The sequence below is a fragment of the Psammomys obesus genome, unplaced genomic scaffold, assembly GCF_907164565.1.
Source record: "Psammomys obesus unplaced genomic scaffold, mPsaObe1.curated_primary_1811, whole genome shotgun sequence".
NCBI classification, from domain to species: domain Eukaryota; kingdom Metazoa; phylum Chordata; class Mammalia; order Rodentia; family Muridae; genus Psammomys; species Psammomys obesus.
The window spans coordinates 5,701,486-5,727,991 of record NW_026585687.1 but is presented as its reverse complement, the minus strand read 5'-3'; the positions used below and the strand labels follow the sequence as shown (position 1 = coordinate 5,727,991).

The 26,506-nt window shown below is 35.7% G+C and overlaps 1 protein-coding gene across 3 annotated transcripts in view; it reads left to right on the top strand.

Annotated features, from left to right (window-relative positions):
* The window catches only part of Brwd3 (bromodomain and WD repeat domain containing 3), a 114,755-nt gene that overhangs the window by 11,061 nt on the left and 77,188 nt on the right, over window positions 1-26,506 (top strand). For all 3 annotated transcript variants that reach the window (XM_055592700.1, XM_055592705.1, XM_055592699.1), the window contains exons 5-8: window positions 522-672; window positions 1,558-1,656; window positions 18,489-18,649; window positions 20,034-20,255. In XM_055592700.1, the coding sequence (XP_055448675.1) occupies window positions 522-672; window positions 1,558-1,656; window positions 18,489-18,649; window positions 20,034-20,255 (633 nt within the window). The remainder of the gene's footprint in view (window positions 1-521; window positions 673-1,557; window positions 1,657-18,488; window positions 18,650-20,033; window positions 20,256-26,506) is intronic.

Sequence of the window (26,506 nt, the reverse complement as noted above, 5' to 3'; positions counted from 1 at the left end):
TGTGTGTGTGTGTGTGTGTGTGTGTGTGTGTGTGTGTGTCTGTGTGAAGGACAGACATGTTAGGTTTTTAGTATTACAGGCCATTGTAAGTTGCCTGATGTGGGAAGTAAACTTGGGCCCTCTGAAAGTATTGTATATGCTGAGCCATCTTTCTAGCCTTGTTGTGTTTGTTTTAAAGTTGGTTGATGTATTAATTAAATACATAAATTTTAAATTTCTTTTCCTTCCTACCTTCCTTCCTTTCTTTTTTTTTTTTCTTTCCTTCTTTTGGATTTTACAGACAGGGTTTCTCTGTGTAGCCTTGGCTCTCTTGGAACTCATTTTGTAGAACAGACTAGCCTCAAACTCACAGAGATCCACCTGCCTCTGCTTCCTGAGTGCTGGGATTAAAAGGATGTGCCACTACCACCTGGAAAGTTTACTTTTTTATTTCGTATTTTGAAATAATTTGCTCTATGATGGGTTAAGTTGGTACCTTAAAACTAAGTATGTTTTCTCTGTGTTCTATTTATGCTTTTTAGGTGGCAGCCAATGCACACATTCCTCCAGACTACCTCCTTAAAATTTGTGAGAGGATTGGTCCTTTATTAGATAAGGAGATCCCTCAGAGTGTTCCTGGGGTACAGACATTACTAGGTGTTGGTCGGCAGTCTCTGTTAAGGGATGCCAAAGGTAAGATTTTTTTTTTTTTTTAGACATTTAACCCTGTTACAGAGCAAGATTCAGAGAGTAGTGTAGTTTCAAATGAACAATCACATGACTTTAGAAATTCAACAGAACTAAAAAATCTGGGCATAGGTTCTTTCCTGAGACTGATACTCCATCCAAGGATTGTGCACGCAGATAATTTAGAACTCCTGCACAAATGTAGCCCATGGCAGCTCAGTCTCCAAGTGGGTTTCCTAGTAGGGTACAGGGGCTGTCTCTGACATGAACTCAGGGGCTGGGTCTTTGATCACCTTCCCCTAAGGAGGGGAGCAGCCTTACTAGGCCACAGAGGAAAACAATGCTGCCAGTCCTGATGAGACCTGAGAGGCTAGGGTCAGATGAAAGGGGAGGAGGACCTTCCCTTTCATTGGACTTGGAAAGGGGCATGGGAGGAGAGGGAGAGAGGGGACAAGTGAGGGGGCTACAGTTGAGATACAAAGTGAATAAATTGTAATTAATAAAAAAATAAATTTAAAAATGCTTTTAGCTTTTTAAACTTCCTGATTTCTACTATTTTTCTAAGTGTAAAAGTGAATTTCTTTCTTCTCTGTGTTTTTGTTTTGTTTTGTTTTGGTCTTTTGTGACAGTTTTTTTTTTTTTTTTTCTGTGTCGCCTTGGCTGCCCTGGACTCACTCTGTAGATCAGGCTGGCCTTAACTCACAGCCTTGATCCACCTGCCTCTGCCTTTCTGAGTACTGTGATTAAAGGTGTGTGCACCAGCATGCCTGGCTTACAAGTGACTTTTTCTAAAGGTGTAAAATCAAGTCCTTTTTTGGCAAGTACTTGAAAAACTGTTTTGTTTTGTTTTGTTTTTTTTTCTTTGACTAACTTTGGTCTTCTTATCTATAGACTGTAAGAGTACACTATGGAATGGGTCTGCTTTTGCAGCTCTACACAGAGGCAGACCTCCAGAACTACCTGTAAATTATGTGAAACCTCCAAATGTGGGTAAGTGATATACAAGTTATAAGCATATTCTTGATTCATTCTTGGACTCATTTGATAGCCAAAAGTATGTGCCACAATTGAATTTGAAGTATAAGCATACTGTTTATATTCTTAGAGTTAAGATTTTGAAGATTGATTTTTTTATGTATATGTATATATGTATGTGTATACTGTGTGCCTGCACGGTCCCTAGGAGGTCCTAAGAGGGTGTTGAACCCTGCCAAGGAATAACTACAAGTAGTTGGGAGTCACCCAGTATGGGTACTGGTAACTGAATTTGGGTCCTGGAAGAGCAAGCACTCCTAACCACTGAATTATTTCTCTAGCCTCACAAAAGTTCTTAATTGGGCCATATGCTTTTAAAGCTACATTTTAAAATTTTATTTCTTTAGTGTGTGTATGTTTGTGTGTGTGTGTAAATGCAACTACACAAGTGTTGAGGTGAGAATACAATTTGTAGACTTTTAATTTTCTTCTACCATCTGTATCTTAGGGATCAAACTCAGGTCAGCAGACTTGGCTACAGGTGTCTTTACATACTAAGCCTCAGGGCTATCATTTTAAAGTCATTTTCTACTTAAAGCCAATTTAATTTTCATGACCTATTTTGTCCATTTAATTCCTTTCTTAGCAGAAACTTGCTGTGTTTTTGTGACAGGATCTCACATAGTTTAGGCAGGCCTCTAATTCACTGTAACAGGGGATGATCTTGAACTCCTGACCACTTGTGCATCCACCTCACAAATACTGGGAATAGTGTTTCACTACCACACCCTGCCTCAGAACATTTTTGAAAATATAGTACAGGAAGTTTAAGCCATATGGTTTTCTATTTCCATGTCTCTGTATTGAGTTTCCACAAAATTTTGAAGGAAACTGTTTCAAGATAGGTTTCAGAAGTAAAAAAAAAAAAGTATGGTCTGTTTATATATCTTTGTCAATTTTATAATAATACTATGTATTTTATATCAGTCAACTTTCTATTTATTTTTTGTTGTATTATGACAGTCTTACTGTTTCCCATAGTGGATTGGAATTCACTGTTTAACCAGGCAGTCCCCTTGCAATTATAGGCATGAACCACTCTGTACCTTGATCTATTTTTTAAGAAAAAAATGCCATGATTCATAGTTCTAGTTTACTGAAATTCACATGTTCCTAGTTATTCTTAGGACATCTGTGGCCAAATCATTTTCCAGAATTACTAGTTACTAGTAGCTCCCAAGAATATAGATCTAGGTATAACCTCATTTTGATTATAGCTAACATTTACAAAGTGTTTATAAAACCATGGTTCTGGGATGTATTCTGCTTCCATAAAATATTTTTTTTCTGTAGTTCCTAGTGCTTATACACCGTGCCCTAAAATTTGAATAAGTTTCAAATCAAAAGATTTTTTATTTAATTTTTATTTTTTATATTAATTAGTCTATTCACTTTGTATCCCAGCTGTAGCCCCTTCCTTATTCCCTCCCAAACCCACACTCCTTCCCTTATCTCCTCCCATGCCCCTCTCTAAGTCCACTGATAAGGGAAGGTCCTCCTCCCTTTCCATCTGACCCTAGCTTATCATGTCTCATCAGGACTGTCTGCACTGTCTTCCTTTGTGGCCTGGCAAGTCTGTTCCCCCCTCAGGGGGAGGTGATCAAAAGATAAGACTTTTTGTTGTTGGCTTTAAAAAAAACTGAGACAAGGTCTCCCTGTGTATCCCTAACTAGCCTCCTACTCATATAGATCTACCTGCATCTGTCTTCCAAGTGCTTGGATGAAATTGTACACCATCTTGACCAGCCTGTTGTGTTGGTTTATTAAAGTTTTTAGACAAGATCTCACGTACAAGATAACCTCATTGTAACCTTTTTGTTTTCCTACCTTCCAAACGTTGGAATTACAGATATATGCTAATATGCTTTGTTTATAAACAATTTTTCAAAAGGAATACTAATATACTCAAAAAGGTAGTAGAACTTATTAACTCCCAGGTGGATCAGGACCAGAGTGGTCTACTCAGAGTTCCAGATTAGCCAGGGCTATATAGTGAGACTGTTTCTTCTTTTTGAAAGATTCTAAACATTTCTAGAATATATCTGGGAAACTAGGTTAAAGCTCTCCTGTTTGCAGCATAGAAAATCCAGGGAAGTCAAATAATTGGCCAAAGATAGTTTGCTTTTCTTTCTGTCTTGTTTTTATTACTGTCTCATGCTCATGATTAGATATTATCATACTTTATATACGCTTACTGAGCTGCAAAAAGTAGATAATTAGCTACATTGCCTTTTTCCCCCATTGAGACAGGATTTCTTGGTGTAGCCTTGGCTTTCCTGGAATCACTTTGTAGACCAGACTGGTCTAGAACTCAGAGATCTGCCTGACTCTGTCTCCTCAGTGCTGGGATCAAAGGTATGTGCTACTATCCCCTCTTCCTTTTTATATTGAGAAAAGTTTTCTCTTGGAAACCCTGACTGTCCTGGAACTCACTGTATACACCTAACTGACCTCGGATTCACAAAGATCCACTCACTCTCTGCCTCCCAAGTGCAAGGATTAAAACTTTACTAGTTTTTAATATGTGTTTATCACTCAATAAATCATCTATCTTCTGTTTATTTTTTGTTGTGAGGATGAAGCTAGGGCCTCATACATATTCGGTAAGCTCTTTACCACTAACTATGTCCGAAAGTATCTTTTTAATACTTTGATTCTGAGACAATGTTTTGCTCTAGGCTAAGCTGGCCTTTATTATGCTATCTCCTGTTGCCTCTGCTTTCTATGTGGCTGGGATCAGAGGCCTTTGGTACACAGCCTGGCTATTTTTAAAGTAAAGCATATTTTAAGGTATAGTGATGCAGAATAAAAGTCTCCCTTTTAAACTGTCCAGTATACTGAGTTTTTGACAAATGTGTACATTTGTGCAAGTTCCAGAATAATGAAGGATGATATACTGTTTCTATTGCTTTTTTAATACCTGTCTTACAACCGCTGAAGATGACTAACCTTTTCTTCTGTGACTATATCTTTGTGTTATTTAGAATGCCGTTTGAATTAAAGCACACAGCATTCAGGGTTTTGTGCGTATCTGTTCCCTCACCAAGGTCTCACAGTGTAGGTCTGGCTAGCCCAGAACTCAGTGTGTAGACCAGGTTTGTCTTGTTTTAACTCCCCTATCATATTCTTGATCCTGAACTCAAAAAATAAATCAAACTGCTATCGTCTTTCAAGCACTTGGGGATAAAGGAGTTACCACCATACTGAGCCACAAGATTGTATCTATTCCCTTTTTAAAGATTGGGAATTTTGTTTTAAATTTTCTTCTAGTCTGTATGTTTTTCTATTTTGCATACTAAATGGGTATGTGGTTCAGTTCATTTTTCATGTTGGTATGTAATTGTTTTGCACCATCTTTTCTCTTAATCGTATGACTCTTCATGGACTATGCTGTTTGACTCCTCCAACTTCAATCTCACTTTTCAAAATCATTTCACCATTTCTCATCCTTAGCCCTTGTATAAGCTTTATAGTCCAGTGTTCAGTCATTACAAAGAAACTTTTAGTCTTTTCTTTCAAATACCATTGAATCCATGGCTCCATTTTGGGAGGATTTCCGTTGCTAGATTATAGATAACATATTTTCAATTATTTTTGTATTGACCTTATGATAGTCATTTACTAAATTTGATGAATTTTTTAAAGACACTTTTAGATTGTTTATATGGATGAGGATGTCAACACAGAAAGATAGGTTTACTTTTTCATTTTTTTCCTTTCTTGCATTACGCTGTAGTTGGTTGAACTAGTGTGAATGGACATCCTTGCTTTGTGCCTTATTTTAAGATTAAAACTAGACAATTTTTCATCACTAAGTAACACAATTTTTTGCATTCAATCAATTTGAAGATGCTACCTTCTGTTCCTATTTTAAAGAGATTTTTAGACACTCATGGATATATCCCTCTTTTAACTTTATGTTTAGAATCTCATTATTAATTTATGTACATATATTTTAAGCAAGTACTTTATCATTGGGCTGTATTCCCAACCAATAGGGTACATTTTTTGATACAGGGTTTCTGTAATCCAGAGTAGGCTTGTACTCACTGTGTACCAGATGATGACATGTGCTTTTGATGAGCTGATTCTCCTGTTTCCATCCAATTTGCCAGAATTACAGTTCTATTCTACTATGACTGGCTTTATGTGATGCTGCTGATTGAATCCAGGACTTTGTGCTTGTTACTTTTTTAAAATCATTTGTGAATTTCATAGAGTTTAGTTTCATCATATTCTTTTAAAATGAAAGTTTTACAGCAATGTTTTCACCAAATACAATACAATTCTGACCACTGAGACAGCTCTCTAGCCCCCAAGGTCAGAATTGCATTGTTTTGGCAAAACAATGCTGTAGAACTTAATTTTTTTTATATAGAAAGAATATGATAAAAGTATGCTCTGAAATTCTCAAGGAATAAGGAATTTGTATGATGTGATCTTTAGAATAAGATCAAACTATGAAGAGTTAAAGTTTTTTTTCTGCAGAAAATACAGAACTTACAATTGTGGTAGGGCAACCTTGAATCTTTGATTCTCTTATGCTCAGACAACACTTTGAGGACTGTAGATGTCTCAGTGGTTAAGAGTGCTTGTTGTTCTTCTAAAATGACCCAAGTTCAATTCATAGCACCCATATGACAGCTTCAGTTCCAGGGCATCTGACAATATCTTCAGGCCTCTGTGGTCACCAGGTCATGATAGCACAGCAGAAAAATATCTGTACACATAAATAAGTTTTAAAAATAAAAATTCTAACTTCACCTGTACTGTAAAGCATGCAACACTGTTTATTCTAATGTTCTCATCCTTTATGCAGTTAATGAGTAATGATGCTTTGTAGTTTAATTATATGAAGATGAGGGAGCATGTTGAAGGAATTTGGGAGTTAATGCCAAGATAACATTCTCCATACTAATATAACACTTTAAATATATGTATGGTTACTTTAATCGAGGATGAATTTTTAAATGTCTATAGTGAATGAGCAAAATAGGACTATAGTGGCTGGAGAGATGTCTCAGTGGTTAAGAGTACCTGCTGCTCTTGCAGAAGACCTAGGTTTAGTTCCCAGCACCCACATGGCAGTTCACAACCATTATAACTCCAGTTGCAGGGAATGCCACACCCTTCTGTGGTCTCCACAGGCTCCAGGCGTACACAGGTTGCACAGACATACATATAGAAAAAACACTCATGAAAAAAAATATCTTAAAAAAAGATGACTATAAGATTTATAATTTTTTTTTATATTTCAATTGTGCTATTTCATTAGCTGGATGCTTGTCTATTCCAATTGAGTTTTCTTTGGGCCAGGTTTAAAGCAGGAAGAAATTTAAAACAACCTCAAACACTTAATATTAAACATAACTTAAATTCGTACGGGGGCATACACAATATTTGTGCTGTTACTTGGGGCATTACCCTATTACCACTAAATGTTAATTCTTCATCCTTTTAAAGATTAATGTTTGTGGAAACTGATAGTTAAGATAACTAAAATTTCATGGAAACACACATCTGCTGAGCTAGTTTGTCATTAGAGAAGTAATATTAAAAGTTGAATGTGATTTTTCAAGAGCTAATAATTATTATCCCATCATGGCAAAAAGTATAGAAATTTTTCTATTTGGTATCAAAGCAATTGTCATACAGTTTTCCTTAGAAAGGCAAGGGTGTGGCTTAACTCATTTAGTTATATAGTGACACTATTCTAAAAGAAGAAATATGCATGCTTTTGTATTTCTAGGCTGAGTCAAAGGCATGATGCATTAAGATTCTATTTTTAAATGTTTTTCACTTTTATCTCCAGTCCTATTAACTTACATCGGTACAAGGACGGGGTTTATGGAACAGTCAAACTTGTTTTCAAAGACCACATTCCTGTATGGCAGACATGGTCCAAGGTCTCACAGACAAGTTAAAGAAACTTGGCAAAACCTCCTGCTTATTTCTGTTTCAAGGTAAATGCTAGGGCGAAAACATTTTTCGCTACAAGCAGCTGTCCACAGCTTGAGAAAGAACTTTTGCTTCCCACAGTAAATGACTGAGTTTCTGTCAGAAATATTTATATCATTCTTCCTCCCTAATTTTCTGTGGTTCCTGTCTCTTGTCCTTGGATCATTTTTTGCCAGACTTTGTTTTTGTTGGGTTTCTCCCTCTATTTACTTTTTTTCCTATTTATACTTAGATAGTTGTGCATGTAGCCAGTTGCTTCTATACTCCTTGCTTTTATGTATTTGGAGAAGGGGAAGAAATATTTGTCACACCTGTGAGTAATTACAACTGAAATACAACCTCAGTCTTTTGTATGTGATACATTGAGTGCTTACTAAATATTAAATGGATGGAAGTGCTACAATTACTGCCACATGGAAACTGAAACACCTATTTTAAATTCAATGTTTATACAGCTGAGTTTCTAGCCCCTTACATAGATTTCTAGAATCAGAATTGCAGTAATATTAGGGTTAGTCATTTTAGTACATTTTTACTTTTATTTTTTGAGATTATATTATTACACCATTTTCCCCTTCTCGTTCCTCCCACAACTTTTCTATATACCCAACATTCCTCTCTTTCAAATTCATGCCCTTTTTTTTTCATTGTTTGTGTTACATGTATATATACATTCTTAATATAATCTACAAATTTTAGTATGTTTGAAAAAGGAAACAGATTTATATGCCTGTTTTCATCATATAAAATATAATGAAAATAACTTTGTTTAATTCTATGTTGAACATTGTTTATTTTTCCTATGTTACATTTTTTGTATGTAACATGCACAAGATATTTTAGTCCTTTTATTTTTACACTACACTTTTAATTAAGTACCTTCCAGAAATAGAACTTAATAGTTTAACAAAGGAAAGTGTAAATAAAACAAGTGTCATGTTTGTTAAATTGGAGAAAAGTGCATTTCAAAACTTCTGGGTTTAGTAACAAAATCAGGTTGAAAGGTTTAGAGAAGTATTATGAAGATATGAAGGAAGATGCAAATGCAAGATGTTTGTGCTGGGGTAAGTCTTTAATGCCAGCACTGGGAGGCATTGAAAGGAGGATCTGTGAGTTCAAAGGCAGCTTGGTCTACTTAGAGCAATGTTCTCAACACTCTTAATGCTGTGACCCTTTAATATATGTAGTTCATCCTGTTGTGGTGAACCCCCAACATACAGTTATTTTCTTTGCTACTGTTTTGAATCATAGTGGAAACATCAGGTATACAGGATATTGGCTATGTGACCTCTAAAGGGGTGGAGACACACAGGTTGACAACCAATGATTTAGTGGTTCCCAAGACAGCCAGGAGGTGGTGGTGCACACCTTTAATCCCAGGAATGGGATCTCCACATTCCAGGCCAGCCTGATTTACACAGTGAGAGTCAGGACAGCCAGGGCTATTACACAGAGAAAACATTTCTTGAAAACTTAAAAAGAAAAAGAGAAAACATAAAGAGCCCTTGAAGAGATAAAAATTCTTTATCAATAGTCCTGGAACTCACTTTGTAGACTAAGCTGGCTTTGAACTTACAGAGATCCATCTGCTTCTTTCTGTAGTGATGGGATTAAAGGTGTACACTACCAGCACAGGCCCACTTCTACCTAATCCTAATCCCCAGCCTTGTCAGTTATTAATCTTATACATCAGTTGGTCACTTAGGATCATGGATGATTGGTTTTAGGACCCTCTTCTGGTGATTTTTAAATTAATGGATGCTCAAAGTCTTTGTATGACAGAAGTGCTATGGTTATAAATTAGTGTTAGAGATTTTTTTTTACTAGTGTATGAAAGGCCCGGTATTTAATTGCCAGCACTACAAAACGTAAAATAAAGTAAATAAACATAGTATTTGAACATAGCTACATATTTTGTTCCATATACTTAAAATTGCCTTTAAATTGCTATTGATTCTTACAACAATTTAAATGCTATGTAGTTATTTTAATTGGTTAGGGAATTGTGACAGGAATACCACCTGTGTATATTTGATACAGACGCGGTTTTATTTTTATGGCTGTTATTAAACTCAGGGTCTTTCACATGCTAGATAATTGCACTCCCACCCCATTTTTTTTTACATCTGTTTAGTGTATGTGCATGTTCCCATGCTATGATGTTCACGTGGAGGTAAAAGGGTGACTTGTAGGAGTCGGTTCTTCTGCTCTTGGTTGGACTTGTTGAGGAAGAGTCTGTGAGTCTGTAGACTCCAAGCTAACGGGCCCGGTAGCTTCCCAGGATTCTCCTCCCTGCGCCTTCTATTTTGCCATGGGAAAGCTGCGATTACAGATGTGTTCATTTGATAGTGTTTCGTGGGTTCCGAGGACTCACCGAAGGAGTGCTGGAATTACAGATAAGTAGCATCACGTCACTGAGAGTTTTTGGTAGACTTCTGACATTTTATCTTTTTTTTTTTTTTTTTTTTTTAATGTTTTGGGATAGGATCTCACTCAGTTGCCCAGGCTAACCTGAAACTTAATTATGTAGCTCCTGTGGGCCTCAAACTATACAAAGTCTGCCTTTCTCTCGGCATTTTGTGAACCACCATATTGGACTTACTTTTTCTTTTTGATTGATTGTTCTCATTAAGACAATAAAAGAGGTTACACATTTTAGAGTCAATGTTTTTGGCTGTTCCCTATTTAGTATATAATGCTATCACTTTGTGTAAACAGCCTTTATTAATTAAAGGCTATTCCTTCTATATTCATGGTCAGTATTTTATCTTGGAGCAATGTTGAATTTGATTCATTTCTGTATTGAAATAGTCATGATTTTGTGTTTCATTCTCTTGTATATGTTGAACTATTTTTCTTTAATGAGGCAAATTCCAGTTGATAATAGTGAATTATCTTTTCAGTATGCTGTTAGGTTTGGTTTGCTGATATTTTGTTGAGGTTCTTTACATCTAATTTTACCCAGGAGTCTTCATCCAAGCTTGCAGTTTTGTTTTTATTTTGTTTGGTTGGTTTTTTGTTTTGTTTTGTTGTGTTTTGTTTTTTGAGACAGAGTTTCTCTGTGTAGCTTTGGATGTCCTGGACTTGCTTTGTAAACCAGGCTGGCCTCGAACTCACAGAGATCCACCTGCCTCTGTTGGGCACCTCTGCACTACCACTCTGGTACATAGTAACTCCAACTAAATTTAGGGCTTTTTGTTGTTGTGTTCTATTCTTAACTGTTGTGTTATTTTGTTTTGAGAAAAAGCTTCTTCCCTATTGCCTTATCTAATTTAGATATCAGGTGACACTGGCCTTCTAGAATACTCAAAAATTTCTTGGGGACACTGAAAACAATGAGTATTAATTATTATTTTAATATTTGGCAAAACCATCAACAAGTTGGTTGGGCCTGGAATTTTCTTTGACTGGAGACTTAATTACTGCTTCAATCTTATTATCTATTGTTGCTCCTTAGAAGCAAGGCTTTATTCATAATAGCCAGAATCTGGAAACTATCTATATGTTTCTCACCTGAGGAATGGATACAGAAATTGTGGTACATTTACACAACTGAATATTACATAGCAATTAAAAACAAGGAAATCATGAAATTTGCCGTCAAATGGTGGAAACTAGAAAAGATCATCCTGAGTGAGGTAACTCAGAAGCAGAAAGACACACATGGTGTATACTTACTCATAAGTGGTTATTAGACATATAATATAGGATAAACACACTAAAATATATATTCCTGAAGAAGCTAAACAAGAAGGAGGACCCTAGGGAGGAAGCTCAATTCTCATTCAGAAAGGCAAACAGGATAGACATCCAGAAGCAGAAGAAGACAAGGAAAAGGTCAGGAGCCTACCAGAGAGAGCCTGTGAAAGATTCTACTGATCTAGGTCTTGAAGCAGAAGCTGAGACTCATAGCCAGACTTTGGGCAGAATGCAAGGAATCTTATGAAAGAAGGGAGAAATAGAAAGACCCGGATGGGACAGGAGCTCCACAAGGAGACCAACAGAGCAACAAAAAACAAAAAAACAAACAACAACAAATGTGCCAAGGGGCCCTTGTAGAGACTGATATCCCAATCAAGGACCATGCATGGAGAGAACCTAAAATTTGCTCAGGTGTGGTCGATGGCAGCTCAGTCTCCAAGTGAGTGCCCTAGTAAGGGGAGCACGGGCTGTCTCTGGCATGAACTCAGTGTCTGGCTCTCCGATAACATCCCCCTGAAGGGTGCAGCCTTTCCAATCCACAAAGGAAGACAGTGCTTCCACTCCTGATGAGACCTTATAGGCTAGGGTCAAATAGAAGGGGAGGAGGACCTCCCCTATCAGTGGACTAGTGGAGGGACACAGGGGGAGTAGAGGAAGAGAGGGTGGAACTGGGAGGAGACGAGGGAGGGGGATACAACAGGGTACAAAGTGAATAAATTGTAATAAGTAATAAATAAACAAAAAATAATAAAAATATTTAGTTTGACAAATATTTTATGCTGACAACTGCTTTTCAACTTGCCACAAATTAAGTTATTTAGTATTTTAAAGATTGTGGCCTCTTTACCTGTTATGCAATTTTCAGTGTGTTTCACCATATGCTTCCTGACTCTTGGGGACTATGATAATATTCCCTCTTTCATCTATTAGGTAGTTAGCTGAGAATGTACTTTGAGTTATTTGTGGGAGAAGTAATACATTTTCAATGATCCTTCTATCTTTTTTAAAAGATTTATTTATTTATTATGTATACAGTGTTCTGCCTGCATGTACTCCTGCAGGCCAGAAGGGAGCACCAGATCTCATTTATAGATGGTTGTGGACCACCTTGTGGTTGCTGGGAATTGAACTCAGGACTTTTGGAAGAACAGCCATCCAGTACTCCTAACCTCTGAGCCATCTCTCCATACCTGATCCTCTATTTCTTCTTGCTTACTAACCTAGGTATTTTGATGTGACTGATTTAGGAGAACAGATTGGTCTTAAACTATTGTGGGAATAAGCTTTTGTACTAATTAGGTTTTCTTAGTATACAACCTTACAATAAAACTTTGCATTTGATTTGTTGTCATTATGCCTTCTTTTTAAAAGTTTTATTATCCATTAATACTTGAGACCATACTATTAAGTATTTGACTCAAGATAGTAAATTTGTACATGTTGCTGCAGAATGAAAACATATTATAAAATAGACATACTTCTTGTTCTCTAGCATTAGAATCTTAAGTCTTTTTAGTAATTTTGTTTATAAAATGATGAAAGAAGGAGTACTTTTTCTTATTAAATATTGAAGAATCATATTCCTTTTATTTCTTATTGAGACAGGGTCTCATGTACCCCACGCCTGCCTTGAACTCCTTTAGCAGAGGATGACCTTTTTCTGTGATCCTACTCCTTCTACCCTCTCAATGTTAAGATTACAGTCACTTGTTCTGGTTTTATTTTATGTCTGGTTTTATTCCATACTAGAAATTGAACCCAGAGCCTCATGCATGCTAGGCAAGCACTCTACGGACTGAGTTATATCCCCAGCCCAAGAATCTCAAACTCTTATAATTCAGTGTGCCATAGAGTAATATAAGCCTATTTTAATCCTAGATTTTTTGGGGAGGCTTGGGTGATTTGCAAGTTCAAGGTCTGTTGGGGCATGGAATGAGCTCAAAACACTCAGTTGTCCCAAAAATAAAATGAAAAAACAAAAACTGAGTTACTATCTGATATATATGCATGTATATATATATATATATATATATATATATATATATATATATATATATCTTATATAAGAATTGAAATTATACTATCTCAAAGTATAAAAAAAAAGGAAATCAGGTGCTATGGAGTTAGCTCAGTTGTTAGAATGCTTGCTTGCCTTGTATGCTTGAGGCATAAAGTAGACTTGACATGGTGGTGCATGTGCATGCCTATAACCCCAACACTTGGTGATTGAAACAATGGGATTAGCATTTCAGGGCAACCATGGTTATATAGCAAGTTCCAAGCTAGTCTGGGTTATGAGACACTGCCCTACCACACGCATAGCCAAGAATTTAAGGACTAGGGCTAGGAATGTGTCTTAGTTGTATAGGTGCTTGTCTAACATTAGTAAGGTCCTGGGTTTGATCCAAAGCAGCCTAAAGGGGGATATAGGCATGTAAAACACTCTGTCTGTGACTTTAAATATATTAGTATTCTACATTTCTGGGGTTAGTTGAACAGTACTTAAAGCCTAAAGATTACTTATCAGGAAATAAATTAATATGTTTAAAATGTAAGAAGTAGAGATAAAAGCTGGGCTTGGTGGTACACACCTTTTATCCCAGCACATTTAGGTGAAGCAGGAAAATCTCAGAGTTCAATGAAATCATGGCCTATAGAACAAGTTCCATGATGGCCAGTGAGACACATGGAAACCCTGTCTCAAAAATAGGAAAAAAAAAAAGAAAAGGATAAAGAAACAAAGAAAGAGAAGCATTCTTATTTTTCTTAGTCAATAAGAAATGATATTTGTTATTTTAATTTATTTTTTTATTAATTACAGTTTATTCACTTTGTATCCCAGCTATTGCCTCTTCCTTCATACCCTCCCAATTCCACCCTCCCTCACTCATCTCCTCCCATGCCCCTCCCCAAGTCCACTGATAGGGGAGGTCCTCCTCCCCTTCCCTCTGACCCTAGCCTATCAGGTCTCATCAGGACTGGCTGCATTGTCTTCCTCTGGGGCCTGGTACGGCTGTTCCCCCTCAAGGGAGGGGGTGATCAAAGAGCAGACCAATCAGTTCATGTCAGAGACATTCCCAGTTCCTTTTATTAGAGAACCCACTTGGACACTGAGCTGCCATAGACTACATCTGTACAGGGGTTCTAGTTTATCTCCATGTATGGTCCTCAGCTGGAGTATCATTCTTAGAAAAGACCACTTAGCCTAGATTATTTGGTTTTGTTGCTCTTCTTATGGAGCTCCTGTCCCCTCCAGGTCTTTCTATCTTGCCCTTCTTTCTTAAGATTCCCTGCACTCTGCCCAAAGTTTGGCTATGAGTCTCACATCTGCTTTGATACCCTGCTGGGTGGAGTCTTTCAGAGGCCCTCTGTTTTAAGCTCCTGTACTGTTCCCTGTTTAAGAAATGATATTTGAATATCTAGATGCTTTAAAAAAAGGCACAAATGAGTCCAAGCCTACCTTACTAAAGTTATTTTCAATGAAAATATACCTTTTTTTAAGACTTGGTTTCTTAGTGTAGCTTTGGCTCTCCTAGAACTAACAGAGACCCACCAGCCTCTGCCTCCAAAGTGTATGTCCCATCACTGCTCATGGGCAAATACTCTTTATAAAAGCAAATTAGATAGGATAAATGAAAATGGGCCAGTGGGCAAGTGTTCAAAAGAGAAGGAAAAATTTTAGAAATTATAAAGTGGTAAATTTAACTCTTACTCTACATAATAATCTAGACAGGCCTATCCAACAAATGATTGATTTGTATTCTTAGAAATAAAAGAGGAGATAACCTAGAACCCCTGCATAGATGTAGCCCATGGCCATTCAGTGTCCAAGTGGGTTCCATAGTAATGAGAACTGGGACTATCTCTGACATGAACTGATTGGCCTACTTTTTGATCACCTCCCCCTTAGGGGGGTGCAGCCTTACCAGGCCACAGAGGAAGAAAATGCAACCACTCCTGATGAGACCTGATAGATTAGGATTGGAAGGAAGGGGAGAAAGACCTCCCCTATCAGTGGACTGGGGCAGGGGCATGGGAGAAGAAGATGAGAGAGAGGATTGGGAGGGGTGAGGGAGGGGGCTACAGCTGGGATACAAAGTGCATAAACTGTAATAGAAATAATAGTAAAAAAGCAAAAAAAGAGGGAATCATTAGAAACTTTTATATACTTAGAAAGAATCAAAACTAGTTTTATTTTCTTTATTGTTACTGAGTTCTATAATTACTCTTATTTTTATTAGCATCTATTCATTGCATGTAGTGCAGGATTTCTTAAAGATATTTTTATATAGGTATATAATATATTTAAACATTTTCCAGGTCCCATCCCCCGTTCCTATTATGTCAAATTCTTTAGATTTTAAGCAAAAATTTGATCATGCTTTATTTTTTTTGTATATGCCTTACTTCATTTACCACAATGTCCTTCAGTTCTACCCGTATATGAGATTTCATTGTGTGTATATACACTTCTTTTGTTTATTCATCTGTTGACATCTAGTCATCTTCAATACCGTGGCTCTTGTGAATGCTGCTCAAGTTAACATGGTAGTCCAGATATGTCTTTTATTTGTTTGTTTTTTTCTAGACAGGATTTCTCTGTGTAGCCTTGGGTGTCCTGGACTCACTTAATCCAGGCTGGCATTGAACTCAAAGATCCACCTGCTTCTGCCTTCCTGAGTGCTGGAATTAAACACGTGTGCCACCGTGCTGGGCTTCAGATATTTCTTCATCATAGCAATATCATTTCTTTAAGATGAATTTCTTGAAGTAAGATTGTTGGGTTATATGATACTTCTATTTTTCTGTATTTTGGAGAACCTCTATACTATTCTAGAAAGTGATAACTTAATTTACATTTTCCTTATGTATCCTTAACACTTATTGTGTGTGTGTGTGTTCATGATGTATATCAGTCAAAAGGCAATTTTCAGGCATCAGTACTATCTTTATAATGTGTGTGTTCTGGGGATTGAACTCATATCCACAATCTTGGAAACAAGCACCTTTATCTTACAGCCATGAACAGTTTTTTTTCTTTTTGTTATTTTTTAAAATTACAGTTTACTCACTTTGTATCCCAGCTATTGCCTCTTCCCTCATACCCTCCCAATCCAACCCTCTCTCCCTCATCTCTTCCCATTCCCCTCCCCAAGTCCACTGATAAGGGGAGGTCCTCCTCCTCTTCCTTCTGACCCTAGCCTATCAGGTCTCATCAGGACTGGCTGCATTGTCTTCCCATGTGGCCTGTTAAGGCTGCTCCCCCATTAGGGGGAAGTGATCAGATATATACTCACTTATAAGTGGATATTAGACATCTAATATAGGATAAACATACTAAAATCTGTATACCTAAAGAAGCTAAGCAAGAAGGAGGATCCTGGGTAAGATGATCAATCCTCACTCAGAAAGGCAAACTGGATGGACATTGGAAGAGCGAGAAAACAGGAAACAAGACGGTAGCCTACCACAGAGGGACTCTGAAAGACTTTCCATTAGGGTATTGAAGCAGATGCTGAGACTTATTGCCAAACTTTGCACAGAGTGCAGGGAATCTTATGAAACTATGGGGTGATAGAAAGACCTGGAGGAGACAGGAGCGCACAGGGAGATCTACAGAACCAAAAAAGAATTGGGCCTAGTGGTCTTTTCTGAGACTGATATTCCAACCAAGGACCATGCATTAGAAATAAGCTAGAACCCCTGTACAGATGTAGCCCACAGCAGCTCAAGTGTCCCAAGTGGGTGTCTAGTAAGGCGAACAGGGACTGTCTCTGACATGAACTCAGTGGCTGGCTATTTGTTGCTACTTTTTATTTTTTTTACATATTCATTTGAGAAATGTCTTTTTAGGTTCATTATCCATTATCAGAGTTTTGTTGTTAAGTTCTTTGGATTCCTTGTAATACTTATGTAATTTAGATACTGGCCTCATCAAATATGTTATTTACACATAATTCTTAATGTGAGGACTAACTCTTCATTCTCTTGTTGCCTGTGCTATAGATGATGAAATCTCATTTGTTCTTAATTTTTTTGTTATATGTGTTTTTTTTTTTTTTTTGGAGTGCTAATTCAGATTACAGTTTAAGTAGCTTTATAGTTTTGGGGCTTATATATATAACCCTTAACTCTTTGTTAAGTTGAGTTTTGTATTTGGTATGTCTGATATTCTTTTGCATGTGAACTTGGTGTTTTCTCAATGGCATTTAATGAGGTATTTATCCCTTCCCCATTGTGTGTTCTTTGAACATTTGTTGAGTATCAATTTGTTTTAAATCCTTATTATTAAACCTTTATTCTTTTTTGTTGATCATTATATTTTTTCTATGCTAGAACCATGATGTTTTGTTTACAGTAGCTTAATACTGTATTTTGTAGTCAGGAAATATGTTTTATACTTTGCTCTTAAAACCTTTTACTATTTGGAAATTTTATATTTTCATTTAGATTTAGGATTATTTCCTACTATGAAAAATGACATTGAAATTTTTTGTAGTGATTGACTTGACTCTACAAATTACTTTGGATTTTATGATCATTTTTGTTATCAAGTAGATGACTACATAAAAAGATGCTGCTTACAGATGATTCACTGTACCTCTAATGACACATAATAGTAAAAAAATAATATTCCATGCAAATAGAAACCTAAACAGAAAAGGGTAACTGCATGTTAGAAAAAAATAGACTTCAAATGAAAAGTTCTGGGAATAAAACGCAGCCACACTAAATGTATTCTATAAAATATTCAATGTATATGTGTAGGGTGTATTCAAAACAAATTAATTTTGTTAGGCTTGAGTCTTATCCACAGGATATCTTATAATTTATATACAAATAATCCAAAATCCCTCAAATCTGAAATTATAAATATTTATTATTCTAAGCGTTTTTGTATAAGAAATATTCCATCTGAAAGCGGAGGAATAATTCCAAACTTATCATATACTGCAAATGTAGTCTGTAGAGATTATAGCAATACATTCTACAGAAAACACAACCTATTACACTTCATAGAGGAGAGGTGTACCCTATTTTGTCTTATTTTAATAGTCATAATTGCAAAAAAATAAATTTTACTTTTCGATTTTAAAATGCATTCTTCTGTTTCATTTTATTTGCAGTGAATATCACCTCAGCCAGGCAATTAACCGGATGTAGTCGCTTCAGCCATGTTTTCCCCTCATCTGCTTACCAGCACATTAAGATGCATAAGAGAATTCTGGGGCACTTATCTTCTGTCTACTGTGTAGCATTTGATCGAAGTGGGAGGCGAATTTTTACAGTGAGTTAAAAATTAATGATATGTAACATTATACATTTACAAATGAAGCCAGCCATTCTATTATGTTTTATAAGTAACTTACTCTATTTGGACTTAATTAATGCAGGAAAAGTGGGGTTGAAATTGAAAATAATTTCTCGTTTTCTATAAATGAAGGGTGAACTACGATAGCCACTATCTTTTGGGAAATTTAATTTAAGAACTATGTCTTCAGAAGCCTACCTAAACTCAAGACGGTTAGTTTATGTGAAACAAATATAGTCAGTTTTAGTCCATTCAACAGGCCTTTATTAAATGTGATCTGATGATAGACTAAGATCAGAAGGAAGGAGAAGAGGACCTCCCCTATCAGTGGACTTGGGTGGGGCACACGTGAAGAAGGGGGAGGGAGGTTGGGAAAGGAAAGGGAGGAGGGAGGGCCTTATGGGGTATACAAAGTGAATAAAGTGTAATTAATAAAAATAAAAAAATTAAAACAACAACAAAAAGACATTTTCCATGTATAGTTGCTTCAAGTTTGGTTTTAATAATTACATCACCTTCAGTTTTGAATAGTTGAACTGTACATTGATGAAGATTACACTTACATTATACACATATTTCTTTGATTTTAGTGGGTATTTTTAAAATTTCCGAATTTTAAGTTTTCCTAAGTCATGTTCCTTGATTTGAATAAAAGCCACAGCATACTCCTATATCTATAAACTACTCATGTGATTGCTTCCTTACTGAGGTGAGAGAAGTAGCAAATTTCAGCTTTCTTTTTATATCGTACAACAAATGAAGTGCTTTATGTTTTGAGAAGTAATAACTCCTTAGATTGTATAAGCTCTTCAGCTGATGACTTATGTCTCTAGTATGAGGGCATACTAATGGTGGATGTTGTCTTTTATTAATTAGATAATTGACCATATTAGAATAGAATTTATTTTACTATATTTAAAGCTCATTTGGAATCCTTAAAAGGAAGTGCAACATAATGATTTTCACTAGGGATTGTTAATGGCCTCACCTTTCCAGAGAAATCAATGTAGGATATAGACTAAATTTTGAAATATTTCTAGAAAAACTATTAAGACAATTAATCCAAGGCTGCTAGGCATATGGAATGAAGCAATGGCAGAAATGCTTAATGACTAATAACTTAAGTATAAGCATAAAATATTTAAAATGTTTTAGGATGATTAGTTTTGAAGAGTTGGTATAAATGCCATTGTTTGAATAACTTAGTTCTGTCATTTAAGTAATGTTTATATTTTCTAATGAGTCCACATTATATTTTTTCTTAGTAAAATCTTTTCTATGTAATGGTTTTTTTTCATTTTGGATATAAATGGTGAATTTCTGTCTCATTATAAATCTTTTGTCTTTTGTGTTCCTATAGGGTTCAGATGACTGTTTGGTGAAAATCTGGGCTACAGATGACGGACGCCTCCTTGCTACACTGCGAGGGCACTCCGCTGAAATTTCCGACATGGCTGTTAACTATGAAAATACTCTCATCGCTGCAGGCAGCTGTGATAAAGTTGTGAGAGTATGGTGTCTTCGAACTTGTGCACCAGTTGCTGTCCTTCAGGGACATTCAGCTTCTATTACTTCCATACAGGTGAGAACAATGATAAGATCTCTGACATATTAATAATGTATTATGGATATATATTATATTGTAACAGCACAAAGCATGGCAACAGAAAGCTGCTGCCATAGAGCTTTGATTCTATTTTGCAGACCAATGTGCCTTTAGAAATAAATTAAAAAAAAAAAAACATGATGAAGAGGGTTCTTCATGTCCAGCATGAGACACCATATTTATCTTATGTGTATATGTGAAGAAGGAATTAAACTTGTAAATATCTGTCTGTATACTAGTTAATACTTTTTAATCACGATACAAATTGGTTCTAATGTGAATATTGACATATTCTTAATATTTAATTTAAGATAAATGCCGGACTTTTATGTGTAATTTTAATATTAGGGAGATAATTTTGTGTTTTTAGTTTAATTGATTTTTTTGTTTCTGTTTGGTATAAAATATGTTATGCATATAATATTTTGACCAGATCTTGGTAGTGAAAGTCCTTGATATATCAAAAACCCTTGATCTTAACCAAACTAAGCTGAAGTTTTATTTTTACCATTCTGTTTTTTTAAAGAGAAAACCAAAAATTCTTACATAAAACTTTTGCAAGTAGATAAAAGAGAATACATTTGAAGGTATTAGTTACCTTTATTGTGTGCTATTTTAATAACATATCATCTGTTTATAGGAATCTAACAGAAAGAATGCTCATTCTGTATTGAATGAAACTTTTAATCAAAATTTTGATTAGTTAAGATTATTTGATTAGTTAAGATTATTATTATTGAGGCATGATTTTCCTTTATAGCCATGGATTTTGAAAAACCTCACTCTTGCCCCCAATGATACCATTTGGCCTTGTGTTTTTGAATTTTATTTGTAGGCCTATTAACCTGATAACTCAAATATCCTCATCTTGGGCCCATCTTATAGCTATATATTTGCTTATTCAACTGTGGACTTAGTATCATCACATGAATGTCTACTACATTTCTCAAACTCAACATATTGAAAATTTAATTCCTCTTCCTCCTTCAAATTTAATCCCACCAATCTTTCCCCATCTGTTTAAGTCAATTTTTGTCTTAAATAAAATGCCTGAAAGATATTACTTATGAAGTAAAGAGGGTTAATTTAGCTCACAGTATCAGAGATAAAGTTAAAATGGCACAATGCAAATTCTACAACTGCTCTTGCCTATATGATTTCATGCTGTAAATAATAAGGAAGAAATGTTGGAATAAAAACTGAATTATGGCTGAGGCATGTATGCATAAAGCCTAAATCACTTTACAGGAAGTCACATAAGCTCATTGGAGGTTGGTACCATCCTTAAAGGCATACCTTCAATAATTCCCACACTTCCCCTGATGTCCCTCTGTATAAAGGTTCTATTATCTTTAATAACCTACCTTGTAGACCAAACCTTTAATATGTGGACCTTTGTAAAGACAAACAGCATCCTAACTGTAGTATTATCTAAATACATGAGTATTTCATGATTGTAATTTATGTTTTTCTTTTTCTAATCTGTCACCTGATCATATTTGTTCTACTCTCAGAATCTGGAACATTCTCACGAATTACATCTGTACTACGCTGTTTAAAGCCGCTAATATTTGTGGCTAGATTATTGAAATGGACCTCTCACTGATCTCCCTACTCTGAACTCTACATTTTCCTATTACAGATTCTAAAAAATAACCAGATGTTTGTAAAATGTCACTAGTACTTAGGACCCTTACTAGCTTCCATTCTACAGGTTATTCTATAAGCCTTTACAGTGATCTACAAGATTCCATATACAGTCTAAGCCTCTGCACTTTCCTTGACCTCATATATTATTATTTGCTTTTCATTTTCACTGTTTTACCCACTAATAAAAATTTTTTCCTTTTTTTTCTTTCTTTTTCCCCTTCTCCTTTTCCTCCTATCTCAGCATCCCACGTACTATGCTGGGGTGAAATTTCTCATTTTTTTTCCTATTATTTTCTATCTCTGCAGTGTTCCCTAGAAATTCACATGAATTGCCTTTTTACTTTATAACAACTCTGTGCAAATCTTATCTTCTCAAGAAGACCGTCTTTATGTTTTTACCATTTTATTCAGCCTACTAAAAGTCTCTATCTTCTTGCTGTTTTTATTTATATGTTTATTTATTCATTAGTTTATTTATATATTTATTAGAATTTCATGTAGGAATACTGTATATACATCATTTTCACACCTCCCTACCTCTCTTACCTCTCCTGCACCACCATCTCTAATTTGTGACTGCTTATTATTATTGTCACATCTATGCACGTATGTATATATAAGTACAACCTGCTAAGTACACTTAGTGTTGCTCATAGATATGTTTGTATTTAGGGCTGACCACTTAGGATTCTATAACCTTGCAGGATGCTTTTTTTCCTAGAGAAAATTGATTCTCCCCCTCTCAATAGACATTGATTGCAGGTAGCTCTTCATCTTGGGGCCTTGTAAAATTTTATCCATCCATTTGGCATGGCATTTTGTCCACAGTAATAATTACACATTGGTAGCCTATATTATTTACTATAATATATTAACTGTCTATTCATTCACAGTATATTATTTTTCTATTTATTTTTCTTCTTTTATAAATAGCATGGAGGTAAAATGATATGTTCATAAGAAAGAATTATGGATTTTTTTAGATAAAGTTTTACTACTAAATGATGGAATTTCTGGTCCCTTTTATGTTATTTAGTTTTGCTCAATTTTCTATGTATATCAATTTGTATGTTAAAAATAAAATACCTATGCTTTCTTTCATGCCTTTAATCCTTGAAGGTAAAGGCATGAGTATCTCTGTGAGTTTGAAGACAGCCTGGTCTACATAGCAAATTCCAGAACAGCAGGACTAAATAGAGAGACCCTGTCTCAACGAAAAAGAAATATATGTGCTTTCTTTCAACAATCTATAACATTTATCAAATAAAATAATGTAATTAATATATAGCAAATGTCACATGTGATTGTTAAAGCAAGTTAGATATAATGGGCATCATAAAGGTTTTAGAATTTCTTGAGACAATAAAATTGTCATTATTCATATTCTTAGTCTTACGAATTACAAATCAATAGCAAATTCATGGACTAATTGGGAAATATTTTAGATTTTCCAGAGCATACAGTCCTTGTCAAGTTACTCGACCTCATTCTTACAATTGATAAAATAGCCATAGACAGTATAAGATTACTATGTACAATTAAACCTTACTTATACAGTCAGCAAGCTTGATGATATGTGGGCCATGATTTGTTGACTCCTGCTCTGTATTGTGTATTAAGCTTTGTAATTCAAGTATCTTTAACTAAAGATGGAAATTTTGTAAAAGACATACTAGTTGAATTCTATCTGTTAGATATTAACATATAATAGCATTTATTTAGATTTAACTAGTTAAATTAATTTTATTTATTATTTATTATTTATTTTTATGTGCATGATGTTTTGCCAGCATGTATGTATATCGGTGTCAGATATTGGAGTTACAGACAGTTGTGATCTTCCATATGGGTGCTGGAAATTGAACCTGAGTGTTCTGGAAGAGCAGTCCGTGCTCTTAACTGATGAGCCATCTAATGATTTATTTTTTATTTGAGCTCAAAATATTTACCAGTATCATATATAAAAATCCTTAATTATTATCTCAATGGGAATTATTATCTCTACTTGGGATTTATTATTCTAGTATTAAGGATTATACTCAGGACCGTGTACATGTTGGACAGCTATTCTACCACTGAACTATATTCCCAGGCCTTCCTGCATTCGTGATTTTTAAATTTATAGCCATGCTGGAAAAATCTGGTCTGATTTTTTTTTTTTTTTTTTTTTTTTTTTTTTTTAAACAAGTAAAGATGACTTTATTAATTATGGCTTCTATAAATATAAAGATTGTAAACATGAAAACTGATATTTCAGGCTTCATTAAATTTGACAAATATTTCACCTCATTGTAACAAACTAAAATGGAGAAAATTAGGTACATACTGCATAGATTATTTTCTATTCTCAAATTTTCTGGAAATTTGAAACAGCTTTAAACTAAAAGTCTTCTTTGACAAAAACTGCCAGTTTCTTAAAATGTATCTTTTAACTTTTTTTTGAGATTATAATAATTGGACCATATCCCTCTTCCCTTTATTTCCCCCAAGCCCTCCCATATTATTCTTGTGCTGTTTCAAATTCACAACCTCTTAAAATGCAATCTTTTAAAAAATAATGTGTACTAGGTTAAGAAAGAAAGACACAAGTGTGATTTCTAACATCTTTCTCTATGGCGGGCACCAATGTTCCATTCACGTATTCATTCGGTCTTCAGCCTCTGCTTTAGCAGACAAACTGTGAACAATGCAGGTCAGCTTCTTGGTTCTTCTGGCTGCTTACTGAGTAGCTGAATTTGGATAGTACTGATTGTCACAGAGTGGAAGCCATGTGTATCACTTTAGGTTTTCTGTAATCCTCAGTGTTAGAGGATTTCTTTTTTTTTTTTTTTTTTTTTTTTTTTTTTTTTTTTTTTTTTTTTTTTCTTTTTTATTTTATTTTTTCTTTTTAGTTACATTTTCTTAACTCCGTGTCCCAGCTGTATCCCGCTCCCTCATTCCCTCCCCAACCCCACACTCCCTCCCTGGTCTCCTCCCTGCCCCTTTCGAAGTCCCCTGATAGGGGAGGACCTCCTCCCCTTTCATCTGTCCCTGTTTTATCAGGTATCTTCAGGGCTGGCTGCAAAGTCCTCCTCTGTGGCCTAACAGACTGCTCCTCCCCTGGGGGGAGGTGTCAAACAGCCTGCCCTTGAGATCCTGTTAGAAATAGTCCGTGTCCCCCTTACTTTGGAAAACTACTTGGTTACTGAGCTACCACAGGCCACATCCGAGCAGAAGTTCTAGGTTATATCCATAGATGGTCCTTGGTTGAGTTTCAGTCTCAGAAAAGACCCTGTGCCCAGATATATTTGGTCCTTGTAGAGCTCCTATCCTTTCCATATCATACTAACTTCCCTTCTTTCATATGATTCCCTGCACTCTGCCGAGGGTTTGGTTATGAGTCTTAGTGTCTGCTTTGAAACACTGCTAGGTAGAGTCTTTCAGATGCCTTTTGTGGTAGACTCCTGTCATAAGTTCAAGGCACATCCCATTTGTCTTTCTAAATGAGGATTAATCACCTTCGCCTGTGTCCACTTTCTTGATTATCTTCTTTAGGTGTGTAGATTTCATTATGTTTATCATGTCTTGTAGGTCTATATAAGCGAGTATATACCAAGTTTGTCTTTCTCCTTCTGGGATACTTCACTCAGAATGATCTTTTCTAGATCCCACCACTTGCCTGCAAATTTCATGATTTCCTCCTTTTTGATTGCTGAGTAGTATTCCATTGTGTAAAAATACCACAATTTCTGTATCCATTCCTCCGTTGATGGACATCTGGGTTGTTTCCAAGTTCTGGCTATTACAAATAAAGCTGCTACGAACATGGTTGAACAAATGTCTTTGTTGTGTACTTGAGCAAATTTTGGGTATATACCTAGGAGTGGTATAGCTGGGTCTTGAGGTAGCACTACTCCTAGTTGTCTGAGAAAGCGCCAGATTGACTTCCAGAGTGGTTGAACCAGTTTACATTCCCACCAGCAATGGAGGAGGGTTCCCTTTTCTCCACAACCTCTCCAGCATGTGCTATCACTTGAGTTTTTCATCTTGGCCATTCTGATGGGTGTAAGGTGAAATCTCAGGGTCGTTTTGATTTGCATTTCCCTAATGGCTAATGAGGTTGAGCATTTCTTTAAGTGTTTCTCTGCCATTCGATGTTCCTCTTTCGAGAATTCTCTGTTTAGCTCTGTTCCCCATTTTTTAAGTGGATTACTTGGTTTGTTGCTTTTCTGCTTCTTTAGTTCTTTATATATGCTTGATATTAGCCCTCTGTCAGATAAAGGGTTGGTGAAGATTCTTTCCCAATCTGTAGGCTGTCTATTTGTTTTGATGACAGTGTCTTTTGCTTTACAGAAGCTTTTCAGTTTCATGAGGTCCCATTTATTGATTGTTGCTCTTAGAGCCTGTGCTGTTGGTGTTCTGTTCAGGAAGTTGTCTCCTGTGCCAATGAGTTCTAGGCTGTTTCCCACTTTTTTTTCCAGCTGATGTAGAGTATCTGGTTTTATGTTGAGGTCCTTGATCCACTTGGACTTTAGTTTTGTGCAGGGTGATAAATATGGGTCTATTTTCATTTTTCTGCATGTAGACATCCAGTTGGT